This window comes from Podarcis pityusensis (assembly GCF_964106645.2).
Source record: "Podarcis pityusensis genome assembly, chromosome: 8".
Taxonomy (NCBI): domain Eukaryota; kingdom Metazoa; phylum Chordata; class Lepidosauria; order Squamata; family Lacertidae; genus Podarcis; species Podarcis pityusensis.
The window spans coordinates 63839054-63852043 of NC_138033.1; the positions used below are offsets into that span (position 1 = coordinate 63839054).

The 12990-nt window shown below is 48.3% G+C and overlaps 1 protein-coding gene across 4 annotated transcripts in view; it reads right to left on the reverse strand.

Moving 5' to 3' along the window:
* Positions 1-12990, reverse strand: part of CHD5 (chromodomain helicase DNA binding protein 5) — a 66005-nt gene that overhangs the window by 17187 nt on the left and 35828 nt on the right. For 2 of the 4 annotated variants that reach the window (XM_081017111.1, XM_081017108.1), the window contains 12 exons: positions 12581-12698; positions 11410-11534; positions 10482-10713; positions 9684-9809; positions 8635-8807; positions 7265-7439; positions 5338-5430; positions 3525-3613; positions 3083-3216; positions 2066-2210; positions 1087-1246; positions 216-295 (listed from right to left, as the gene is read on the reverse strand). In XM_081017111.1, coding sequence (XP_080873237.1) covers positions 216-295; positions 1087-1246; positions 2066-2210; positions 3083-3216; positions 3525-3613; positions 5338-5430; positions 7265-7439; positions 8635-8807; positions 9684-9809; positions 10482-10713; positions 11410-11534; positions 12581-12698 — 1650 coding nt within the window. The remainder of the gene's footprint in view (positions 1-215; positions 296-1086; positions 1247-2065; positions 2211-3082; positions 3217-3524; positions 3614-5337; positions 5431-7264; positions 7440-8634; positions 8808-9683; positions 9810-10481; positions 10714-11409; positions 11535-12580; positions 12699-12990) is intronic. The other 2 variants (XM_081017109.1, XM_081017110.1) reach the window with 2 other exon arrangements.

Below are 12990 nucleotides of genomic sequence, written 5' to 3' on the forward strand. Positions count from 1 at the left end.
TTGTTATTATTAGTAGTATTTTCTTGATGCCAACCCATATATTTTCCCAGTTTACTCTGGGTTATCCCTTTCTGGGTGAAATTCAATATTATTATTATTTTAACTAACCTGCTGCCAACAACCCATCTGCAACATCTCAATGTCCCACTTGCAACACCAAGTCCCCCACCTGTGCCCCAAGGATGCCCCTCCTAGCTCAAGGGATATGCCCTTACCTGGCTCTCCCGTGGCTTTTTTGCCCTCTGCTCCAAAGGATCTTTTTCCTGGGGGATCCCTGGCTGTGGATCCACTTTGTCTGAAACAAGATGAAATGAAATACAGGCAGCTTGGCAAAATCCTGCACACAAAAAATCGCTTTCTAGGCTCTTGCATGGAAATTATTAAGGCTGGTGGTTCTGTTTCTACAGCCATTAGCCATCGTTGTATCAGGAGTGGCCCTCCAGGTTGTGCTAGACTTCATCTCCCATCAGCCCCTGCGAGCATGGCCAATGGCCAAGGGTGATAGGCATTGTAGCAGGGCTGCTATATGCCTGGATTTTCCCGGACATTACTGGAATTCCAAAGGTGAAATTGACATCCTGGATCTTAGGCAAGTCAATTGAAAAATCACTCAACAACTTTGGGGTTTGTCTTAAAAAAAAAAAAACCTGAAAGAAAAGTTCAACAACTTTCGGGTTGTACTGGTTTTTACAACCCTAATTGTAGTTCAGTAGCATCTGGAGGATCAAAGTTTCCCCACCCCCCGATTTGCATTACAGTGGTACCTCGGGTTAAGTACTTAATTCGCTCCGGAGATCCGTTCTTAACCTGAAACTGTTCTTAACCTGAAGCACCACTTTAGCTAATGGGGCCTCCTGCTGCTGCCGCACCGCCGGAGCACGATTTCTGTTCTCATCCTACAGCAAAATTCTTAACCCAAGGTACTATTTCTGGATTAGCGGAGTCTGTAACCTGAAGCGTATGTAACCCGAGGTACCACTGTATATCAATCCAGCAGCTGCCTGATGTTGAGTCTAGCCCAGTCTTTTCTACACATGGGTTGGCAGTGGCTTTCCAGGGTTCCAGGTGGGGATGTTTCAGCCATACCTGGTTGCAACGTGGGCCCCACCTGCCCATGAGCTGGGCTGGCTGGGACAGGCGTGTTTGGGTCCGAAGAGAGAACCTCCCCTCCCTTTTTGCTCTCCAGGCCTTCCGGGATGAGGTCAGGAGTGCTGTATTTCCCATTGACAGGTTCGAACTCTTGAACCTGGATCAAGGAATGGGCGGGGTAGGGGGAGAGAAGGTGCAAGGAACATAGGGTTAAACCCCCCCACAGAGAGAGAATCCATTTATTTCTTAAAGTTTAAAGAACACCGTTTCTTACAGGGTATAAGAAGCAGCTTCAGAAACAAAAGGTTGTGAATAAAATGAAATGATATTCAGGTTAATGACATCATCACCCAGACAATGATATTTAGGTTAGGGTTGCCATATTTCAAAATGTGAAAATCTGGACAGTGAGGTTGTTGAACTTTCTTTCTTTTTTGGGGGGGGGGCAAAGTTGTTGACATATCCTGGACGTATGGCAGCCCTAATTTAGGTTGATGATGTCATCATACAGGCAGGGATATTCAGGTTAATGATGCCATTATCCAGGCAATGATATTCAGGTTAATGGCGTCATCATGCAAGCAATTATATTCAGGTTAATGATGTCATCATCAGAGCAATGATGACTCAGAACTCAAACACAAAAATGAAGGTCATTTCACACTAACTCCCCCCCAAAAACAGCAACCCCTAAAACAGGAAAGAGCGAAACACCTTGCTGATTAAACAGAAGGTGAAAACCATTCCTGCAGGGCTACATCAGTTAACTTAATCTCACTTTTTGCAACCTGGTGCCCTACAGACATTTGGGGCCACAATTCCCATCAGCTATGAAAGCAACATTGGGTAACATGTAGAAGTCAACTTGGACCCAACTAAAGCCATATAAACAGTCTTACAATGACTTTTCCATCAACTCACTGAGTTCTCGGGAGCAAGCCTAGCAGGAAATAATTCAAGGAAAGAGTTGACCCACCTTCTTCCTTACTAGCGACATCACGCCAATTCGGGTCAGCACATGCTGCCGGGACAACCCTTCACGGGGGACGCCGTCAGCGAAGGTCTCCGCCCCATCTGCCCCAGGTTCGCACAAGTGCCTCATGAACAGGGAGACGTAGGCCCTGGGGAGGAAACAAACAGGAGGGAGGGAGACGCCAGGGCAAATGGCTTCCATTGCCTTAAGTCAAAATAGATGCAACCAACCCATAAATTAGACAGCTTGAGCTACGCAGGGATAGATATCTGTGTGGAAAGACTCAGCTTAGATCCAGTAATCAAACCAACACCCCGTGTCTTCTACCCAGAGTTCCAGGTGGTGGATCCTGGAATCCTAGCAAAAGCACAAAGCAGATCCCACAAGTCTGCTTTGGTCTAGAAAAGGCTGGAATCAAGCAAAGTGCATGGGAAATCCACTCCACAGAAGTCCATCCATTCTCTGCCATGGCTCCCAGTGACTACTCCAAAACAGGTCTCAAGGGCAGGAAGAGAGAAGGGTCGTGGGGCACCCCCAGTGCCAGGCATGGAGAGTCCTCCCCTCCCTTTGCAACTTCACAGATAAGAATTAACGAGCAGTTGATAGATTTATAGTCCTTTTATTACAGCATCATGTTGCAAGCACAAATACACAGCTCTCTGCAAGGAGGGCAGTTGCCTAGTCTAATCAGCTTTCTGGTTTCGGCAGCATTTTGGGCGCCAATGGGAAGTTCCTCCCTCCCTGTGGCTCCTTTGCTCTCTGATACATCCAGACCTCTGAGTCCGAGGGGAGGGGGAATCCTCCACGCTCTCAAGTGACGTGTCAACTAGCTGCCCCCTCCCTTCTGGTTCTGTCGTCATTATCTCATAACTGGGTAACTCCCCACTAAGTTGTTCAGCTTCTGCCTCTCTCTCTTCTCTGCAATTCTTCCCCCGCTAGCTCTCTATCGGAGAGAGGCCGGTCTGCCATAGAATGCACTCCCTAGTCCTTGTCTTCAGACCATTCCCTGACACCCAGTACCTGAACTCCTTCTCGCTTTTCCCCCGGAGGTCCCGCACCAGCCAGTGGGAGTTGAAGGCGTCCTGAGGGGGCATCCCCCAGCGCATGATGGCGTTCAAGAATGCTTTCCGCTGGCGGGCGTTGAAACCCAAAACCTGCAAAGAGAGGCAGGGAAGGGTGGAGAGGAAGGAGGATATGGGGAAAGATGGCATTCTCAGATGCCTAGGACAAAGAGGCAAAGCAGCATGGGATTGTAGGGCTGGAAAAGGAACCCCAGGGGTCATCTAGCACACACACACCCAAAATGCAGAAATCACAGCTACAGAATCCCTGGCAGATGGACATCTAAAGTCTGGAAATCTCCAATGAAAGAGGGTCCATCACCTCTCTAGAGAGTCCGCTCCACTAGCCAACAGCTCTGTCCACCGGGCCATCGCCATGAACAGCGTTGTCCAAGACGTACCTCAATGTTCCCACCGACTCTCGCCAATAACGGTGGGAGGGGCTTGTCCCTGTCACTCTTCAGCTGCCTTCGGGACTGCCGCCGGCCACCTAGAGAGCGTCAGAGAGATCCCGTGTCAATAAGCTAAGATCCTAGGAGAAAGCTGCAGCCTCGAAAATGCCCTGTGGAGGGAGGCGGTGCTCTAGACATTCTAGGGCACTTAAAAATATAATAATGCATGGTTCTACGCTAAGCTAAGCGATGTGAACTGGGATCCACCGAGGACCAAAAATGAAGACTTGAATGCTGCACACACCACACCAGAGCATCCCTGCATTCCGAAAGCATCGCTGCAAAGACTCAGCCCAGAATATAGGGCAGGGCTTCCAGGTTAGGCTTTGTTCGCTGACTCTCAGAGCGTCTTCAGCTGTGAGCCAGGAGGGCTGAGAGGCTATGATGATGTTTTATTGGGTAGGGTGTTAGACTGGACCTGGGAGAGCATTTGGCCACGATGAAGCTCGCTGTGTGATCTTGGGTTGAACTACCTCACAGGGTTGTTGTGGGGGTTAAATGAGGACTAAAATCTTGGAGAGGCCAGGGTTGAAATTCCCACTCAGCCAAGAATGAAGCTCACTTTCTTTGTTTTTTAGGATGGTGTTCTCTTTATGAAGATGGGAGAGAAAGGTACTTTAAACAGAGAAAGTGTGTGCAAGATAGGCAGAGATCCTACAGTAATGATCTAGGAGAGACAACGTCAGCAAAGCCTTTCTTGTACAGAACTGCCAAAATGGAAGGAACTTTCTCCTCCTTTCCACGGGGTCAGACCAGGTCAGCCTTTCCCCAAAGCTGGTGCCTCCAGATCTTTTGGACCACAAATCCCATCAGCCCCAGGCAGAACAGCTGCTCCTTCTGGGACTGATGGGAGTTGTAGTCTGAAATGACCTTGCTGGCTGAGGCTGATGGGAGCTGCGGTCCAAAATGGCTGTGATGACTGGGGATGATGAAAGTTGTAGTCCAAAACATCTGGAGGCCATCAGCTTATGGAAGGGTGGTCTAAACCAGTGGTTCCCAAAGTGGGTGGTACCACCTGCGGGGTGGGGGGAGTTCTGGGGGGGCACTAAGAGGCAAGGGGGTGACAGGGAGGTGCTGGAGGTGCAAGTGACTATCAGAATGGTGTCGCTAGATCAAGTTCAGCAATTTTGTAGCAATAGTATTAATGAAATAATACAGAACATCCACCCAGCATCCATGCTGTAAGTGAGAGAAATTACCAGAGACAACATCAAGCATAAATCTTGTCCAATTAATACTTTTAATTGGATTTTGAATAGACGTGCAATTAATTGTGACTGTTTTGAATTTTACCGTGTTCTTCTCTTCCATGCTGGGTCGTGCAAACTGCTGTTCAGAATCATGCTTTTTATAGGGGGCAATGGGAATGGGTTTATGCAACAAAGGGGGAGGAGGACAAAAAAAAATTTGGGAGCCACTGGTCTGAGCAAAGATTGGGGGGGCCAGGGGGAGAGAAATGACAAGGAAGATTGCAGGCTGGACTTTAAAGATGAGTTCCAGGTCTGCAGGGTCAACCAGGGGTAATTGCGCAAAGGAATTAGGACCCCCCTTTTCCTTTGCACCCTGTTCTGCCTTGCTCCAACACCCACAGTGGATTCCGAGGATGCCTGAGCAAATGTCTGCTGTCCATCCACTTTGCTCCCACTTCTGCCGGGATCAGCCTCTAAGGGCCCAAGAGCAGTTGCTGGAACATGCCTGGCTGATGTCAGCACAGACGAAGAAAGGGACAGGGTGTCGTCGAAGTAACAAAGGTCTGACTCACTCTGACCTTCGGGCCGCTCCTCAAAGTCTTCGTCCTCATCTTCAGAGCCGATGGAGTACTCAGACTGATTGTCGGATAGCTCGTCCTGCCACTCTGCCGGCAGAGGAGAGGGAGGGGTCTCAAGAGGGAGAAGCAAGGGGTCCGATGCTAGGAGGCTCGAGGCTGGGCGCAGCAGGAGGCTAAAGTGGCAGAGTCCTCAAGGGGCTGCAAGGACTCTGCCACTTTGGGCCGCAAGCGCAAACTCACATTCGTGAACGTTTGAAGCATCATAATAATCATCTCCTCACAACGGATATTTAAACAACAACAACACAAGAGGCAAAGGTTAAGCCCGCCAAGGTCAAGATTCGGTTGTTGACATTTAAAAGGTACTTAAACAATTTGGCGGGGGGGATACCTAGCAGGTCACCTCCCCAAACACAGTCCAAGCTGAACTTCCAAGAAGACCCTGCTGCTCACTGCAATGATCAGCAGATTGTCACTTGGTGACAATGTGGCAGTGGGCCATTCTAGTGGGCAGCAAACACCTTCGGGAATGCCCCCCCCAAGTAATTTGTTAGGCAGATGAAAAACATACATGTTTACCCATGGATTTCTACTTTCCTGGACTTTTTGTTCTTGATTTCATTTGTTCTCTGCACACGCCAGCTTTATTTATGGCTTGCAGCTGCATATTCCTCTTTGATTTTTACACTTGCTTTTAGGAAAAGTGGTTGAATACTGTTGGGGTTTTTTTAAATTGTTTTCACAGAAATAGCTTTACATTACATTAAAGCATTTTTGCAAATAAATCAATGCACCCATAAATAGGGGCCAGCTAATTTTCTTGACTGATGGTTGCAAACGTTCCATATGTACGTGTAACATTTAATATGTTTTTTTGGTGCACTGGGTAAGTCGATGGTCACTCAGGGGCTTTTCCAAGGGGCCAGTTTGGGTATATGCGATATCCTAGAATGTAAGCCTTGTGCAAGATGCAATTGTACTGTGTTGGGATTTGCCATTGGGCTTCAGCTGGAGGGATCTCACAGGTTAGGCACCCCACTTGGTAAATCAAAAGCATCATTGTCTGCTGATTTCAACTTGGCTTTGATTCTGATTCTGTTTTAAATTTAGTTCTGATTTTACATCCAAGTTGTATTTTATGCCATTCCTCCCCCCCCCTTTTCAAAATGTACCCAGCAGCACAGAGAACATTGGGTTGATTGGCAGCATTAAAAAATATCTGGAACTTATTAAATTGGGGTAGTCAACACGGTGACCTCCAAATGCTTTGGACTTCAAAACTTGCATCCTCCCTGGATACAGGCCATGCCAACTGCAGCTGAGGGGAGTTGTTGTAGTCAGAATATCTGGAGGGCACCAGGTTGGTCACCCTTACATTAAAAATGTGAGCAGCAAGGAAACTCTCAAAGGACAGATGAAAGCTTCTCCCATCCTTTCCCCTGAATGCTCACTTAGAATCAGAGAATCGTAGAGTTGGAAGGGAACCAAAGAGACATCTAGTCCAATCCTTGCCATGAAGGAATCACAGCTAAACCACACAGAAGAAAACTGGTCAGGATCACAGCCCCATGGAGAGAATGCACAGAGGGTCACTGTACGAGCAAAATACATCTTCTTTCAGGGGGCAGCTGCACATGTCGAGTTCAAACATGTGTAGGCTCTTTCTCACGAGTAGCTGAACCCCTTTACAGGTATCTTGCACCCACGTACAGTGTAACATGGGGACACCCCTGGAAAGATTGTCCGCGAATAACTAGTTTTCAAGTTACTGGATAGGATGAGTGCATATGTTTGAGAGAAGTTCCTGGACTACAATTGCCATCATCCATTTCTAGCCACTGGCCATGGGCTGATGGGCGATGGAGTCCAACAGCAGCCAGAGGTCTGCAGGTTTGCCACCCCTAGACCACAACAGCCTCACCTTGGTCCTCCTGCGAGGTGTCGTTGTAGTTGACCTGCTTCCGGACTCTCTTCCCTTTCCCGAGGTTACGGGCCAGATCCTCCTGCTGCTGTTCGTAGTGGTGCCTCAGGAGCTTCTCCCAGTAGTCGGGATCCACGTTCTCCTCCTGCTTGATGATCTCGCGCTCAACCTCCTCCTACAAGCGGAAGAGGGGAGAAGGGGACAGCTCTCAAACCACAGCTTTGAGAGATGGCAGTAACCATTCCCTAAAGGACAAACTCGCATGGGGCATGATGGCAGGGCTGTAGTGAAAGAAAGAAAGAAAGAAAGAAAGAAAGAAAGAAAGAAAGAAGCTTCCAAACTGGATTACTGCAATGCACTCTACGTGGGGCTGCCCTTGAAGACTACTTGGAAACTTCAGGTGCTCCAAAATGCAGCAGCCAGATTACTACTGGCCGGGGTTCCATTTAGATCACATATAACCTGCTTTAAAAAAGCCACACTGGCTGCCGGTTATTTCCCAGCCCAATTCAAGGTGCTCACATTGATGTTAAAAGCCCTACATAACTCAAGACCCAAATACCTGAAAGACCACCTTCTTCCCTACACACCCTCACTGATGCTGTGATTAGCAGAGGGGGCCCTCTTGGTAGCTCCTCTTCAGAAGGGGGTGGACCACAAGAGGGCCTCCTCCATGGTGGCCCCTGAGCTGTGGAAATGCCTCCCCACAGAGGTGTGTCTGGCACCTTCATTGCACAGCTTCCAGCCAATGCTGAAGTTGCACCTCTTTACCCTGGCTTTTGACACTTGAGGAGTTTGTTTTTAGGACCCACCTTCTTTTCATGGCGGCAAGTTGTTCTTAATTGTTTTTCACATTGTGTTTTCATGTTGTAACTAGGACCTTACGGCGAAGGGTGGACAATAAATGAACTTCAGTTACGTGGCAACCTTTGCTGCCTGGATGTGACTTTACTGCTAAATCACTCAGAGGTACAGTATTTCATGGGAAGCGATTCATGAACACAGTGAAATAAACAAATGAGTAAACACTTAAGGGCTAGAAACATGGGTTTGGCTTGGGCTTTGAAGATTTTCAAGATGGCGGAATCACAAACCACCACCAATCTCTGCCCTCGGAGTGTTCTTTGGTGCCCCGATGAACAGATTCCAATGGCAGATGGGTATTACTGTCCTTAGGCGTTCAGTAAGATTTGTTTATATGTTTTATTTGCACCATTTTAGAAAGTTGGGTGGGTGGGTGGGTGGGTGTCTACGTGTAGATTTTAGTGTGCCATGCATAACTTTGCTTTGTGTGTTTTTAAAAAACGCAACACCCTGAAATAAGCAAACTTATTGAAAAGGAAGGTAAACCATGACTCTGAACGCATTACCACACCATCCTCTTCTCTCACAACATACTGGGCCACTTTAAAAGAGCTGAGATACTCGTTCATGTTCTGCAGCTCCGTGTCGTCAGTGGCATCTTGGTTGCGGTCCAGGAGCTTTGAGATGGCTGCGTCGTCATAATGGATCACGCTGCTGTCCTCAACGTCTTTATTGTCACCTGGGAGGGAGAACATACGCGTGTGAGGAGAGCCTACTGGATCAGGCCCATGACCCATCTGGTCCAGCATCTGGTCCAGCACAGTGGCCAAACAGATGCCCCAGTAGGAAGTCCACAAGCAACAGTGCTCTCTCCTCCTGTGGCTTCCAGAGACTGGCAAATAGAAGCATTACTGCTTCCGACCATGGAGGCAGAGCTTAGCCGTTGAAGCTGGTAGCCATTAACAACCTTCCCATCTATGAATTTGTCCAAGCCTCTTTTAAAGCCATCTAGGTTGGTGGCCATTAGTTTTCCTGCAGGAAGGAGTTCCCATGATCAGAGGACTGTGGCAAACTCTATTGTGTGAAAAGGTTGCGATGCCTGGGGCTTTTTAGTTTAGAAAAGAAAGGTGTGAGAACAAAAAGGTGCATAAGATCATGTGCAGGAGAAAGTGGGTGGGGGGAACTTCTTCTATCCCTCATTTGACATCAGAACTTAATGGGGCCATCCTGAGCTTTGAGAGGTTCAGGACAGACCGAAGAAACTGCTTCTTCACACGGCACATAATTAAAACTGTGGAACTCACTCCCACAAGAAAAAGTGGTGGCCCCCAACTTGGGAGGCTTCAAAAGAATGTTAGATAAATTCAAGTTGGATAAGGCGATCCACAGCTACTAGTCTCAAGGGCTGTGCTCTGCCCCCACTTTCAGAAGCTGTAGGCACTCAAGTTCTGCTGGTTGGCTTCCCTTTGGGGTGTCTGGTTGGCCACAGTGAGAAGAGGAGGCCGGACAAGAAGGGCCCCATTTGACAACTCATCTTAGCTTCTCACGTACAAACTGCAGAGCAAAAAAGGAATGTCAGCGTTGGTGGCCTTTGTGCCTTCTGTCCTTCACGTACCTGGTGGAGCAGGGCCATGTTTTTTCTTCATGCCAGGAGTCACTGTCCCACCTTTGGAGGTTGGTGCCTCCATGAAAGGGGTCATGGCCTCAGGTATGCCAATTTTCTGGGCCTGAGATATCATCCCTGGGAGCGAGGAAAAAATGTGAGTGTTACAGGTGTGTGCCAAGCAAACAAACACTCCACTTATTCTCACTGCAACTTGGGCCCACTAAGTCCAAGTACAGCTCAATTGGCTGAGGTGTCTAGAACCTTGGTTCTTCAACTGTTTGAGGTGTCTAGAACCAGAACCCTTTGACTGGTTGAGCTAGCTAGACCCTGGATCATCCAACTGACTGTGGTGTCTAGAACCATTGTCCATCAACTGGTTGAGGTGTTTTGAACCTGAGCCCATTGACTGTTGAGGTATCCAGATCCTGGATCTTCAACTGCATGATGTGTATAGAAATTTGATCCTTCAAGTAAGTGAGGTGTCTAGAACCTTGGCCCTTCAAATACAGAGATAGAGTAATTCACAGATGGCCCCAGGCTCAGTCCTGGACATCATATAGGGCTGCAAAAGACCCCCATCTGCAACACTAGGCAGCTGCTGTAAGTCAGTGCAGACAATACTAAGCAAGCTGGACCAATGGTCTGGCTAGGCATAAGGCAGCTTATTATGTTGGAATGGGACTGTGACTCAGTTGCAGAGCACCTACTTGGCATGCAGAAGGTTCCAGATTCCATCCATGGTTCCCCCATCGCTGCCACCCTTCCCCACTCATGCATGGATCCTCATGCACAGCCATGCCATCTCACCCTCAACATCGTCCTTGAACAGTTCCTCTGTGCCAAACTTCAGGATGTCATCCAGCTCTTGTTTCGTCATGGAGCCAGACTTGGAGCCAAGGCCCGGGCGCACCACCAAATGCGTCAGCATCATCTTCCTCTTGGCCACTTGGGTGATGCGCTCCTCGACGGAAGCCCTCGTCACAAACCGGTAGATCATCACCTTCTTATTCTGCCCAATCCGGTGGGCTCTGCTGAAGGCCTAGATGGATGAGCAATGAGATGTTTCAGAATAACATGGAAGGCCTTTCATGGAGGAGAAGACTATTAATGACTCCTAGCCACAATGGCAATGTTCTACCTCCATGGTTGGAGGCAGAAATCCTTCTGAACACCGGTTTCTGGAAGCCAAAGGAGGGGAGAGGGCCTTTGTGCTTGAAAGCTCAAATATAACGTGGAAATTAACAGTTAGGGAAACACAGGGGAAATGGAGTAGACCGCTGTGTGAATGCAGCCTTAGTCATGCGAACACCCCAAATGGATAAATTATTTCAGCAACTTCATTTTTCAGCCGTCAATAAAATGAGGAACATCTGGAGCAAATGCTGAAGCAAAGGAAAAACAGCAAAAAAACAAAAAAACCAAAAACCAGCCAGCAGAACATTTCCTTGTGAAAATGGCAGTGGGCAGAGAGGGGGAGAAGGAAAGATTTATACAAGAGGAGAAGGAGGAGCGAAGTCAGAAAAACAGGCATGCATTTCTAGGAAACACCAGCAACTTGCTTTGGAGCCAGGGATGGGGGGAGCTTTTTTGGGACCCCAGCAAGATTGGTAGGGGGTGGGGAATGAGGCAAAGGATGCTAAGAGGAGGATGGGAGGTTGGGAGATGGCAGGTGTGAGCGGGGTGCCTTTTACTCTGGGGGTTACAAAGGCAGCAAGGGAGAACCAACAGAATTAACCTGAATGTCATTGTGGGGGTTCCAATCAGAATCGTAAATTATGACTGTGTCGGCTGTTGCAAGGTTAATGCCCAAACCTCCGGCTCTGGTGGAGAGCAGGAAACAGAATTGCTGAGCTCCGGGTGCTGAGGATGACAAAATCGACAAGGTTGTGGGGTTAGGGTGGGGAGAGACGAGAGGGATAGGGAGACAGAGAAGTGTCGGGGTTAATAACGACAGCAGGTGCCCCTGACTGCAAGGGGGGTGGGGAGAAGACAAGATCAGTTAGTGGCAAACAAAGAGGGGTGATCCAGAAGCAGGCAGGAGAGAAACAGACAACCTGAGCACCCTTTTCTGGGGCATTTATAGAGCCCTACCAGAGCTGGCTAAACTGCTCCATCAGCAGTAGAAGCAAATTCATTTTGTGTTGGCTTAAGTCCATCATTTTCAAGTTGTGGGCCACAAAGGAAGGGCTAGCATGCTGTGAGAAGCAGATAAACAGAGCGAGGAAAAGCTCTAGTGGTCCAGAAGCCTGCAGACAAGACCCTGCTCTGAGCTCGCCTCCTTCTGATCTGACAATCTAGCCTGTTCAGCTCCCAACCGGCTGCAGCTAAAGGAAGGAATTGCAGCGGGACCAGGGGCATCTAAGTAAATCAAACTGTGCCAGCCAGGGGGAGCCCCCAGGGAACCAACGCAGCAGGAGAGGTAGCTCTTTAACCAATGGAAAGCTGAAATGAAAACTGTGCTAGTCCATGAGAATTAAGCTAAATAACATGAGTCCCCAACCCGTTTTGGCCATTTGGATAACAAAGAAACCACTTCATCCTACGTATCTTGCAATGGAAAGACATCAAATCCTACAAACTTTCAGTGGCTTTGAGCTCCAGCTGGCTCCCCAGCACCACCACAGCATTCATTCATTCATTCATTCATTCATTCATTCATTTCATTTATATCTCCCCTCTTTTCCTCCATGGAGCGAAAAGTGGCTTACATGGTCCCCCCCCCTCCTCATTTAATCACCACAATAACCCTGTGAGGTAGGTTCTAGGCTGAGTGGGGATTTGAACCCTGGTCTCCCAGGTCCTCGTCCAACACTCTAACCACTACACCACCACTGCCTCTCCACTAGCCACCTGCGGGCCGGAGCAAGGCCTGCATCTTGAACACGGAAAAGCCGAAACTGAAGTACCGTTAAACCTGTCGATGGCTTCCTGCCTCAATCCTCCAGTGATGCCACCATCAATCCTCTCATACTTATAACCCTCATATTCCAGGAAATCTTCCAACAAATCAAGCATCTTCGTCATCTATTAAAAAATTAAAATAAAATAATCAGACCATGAGCGAGTGCACCACCTGAAATAAAAAGAAACAATTAAAGGTCCCTTTAAGCCCAAAGTACTCAGAAACAGAAGACACTCTACGGCAGCCCCAGGATTCCCCCGTGAAAACAGCAGGAAGGTACCGTATTTTTTGCTCTATAAGACTCACTTTTTCCCTCCTAAAAAGTAAGGGGAAATGTGTGTGCGTCTTATGGAGCGAATGCAGGCCGCGCAGCTATCCCAGAAGCCAGAACAGCAAGAGGGATCACTGCTTTCA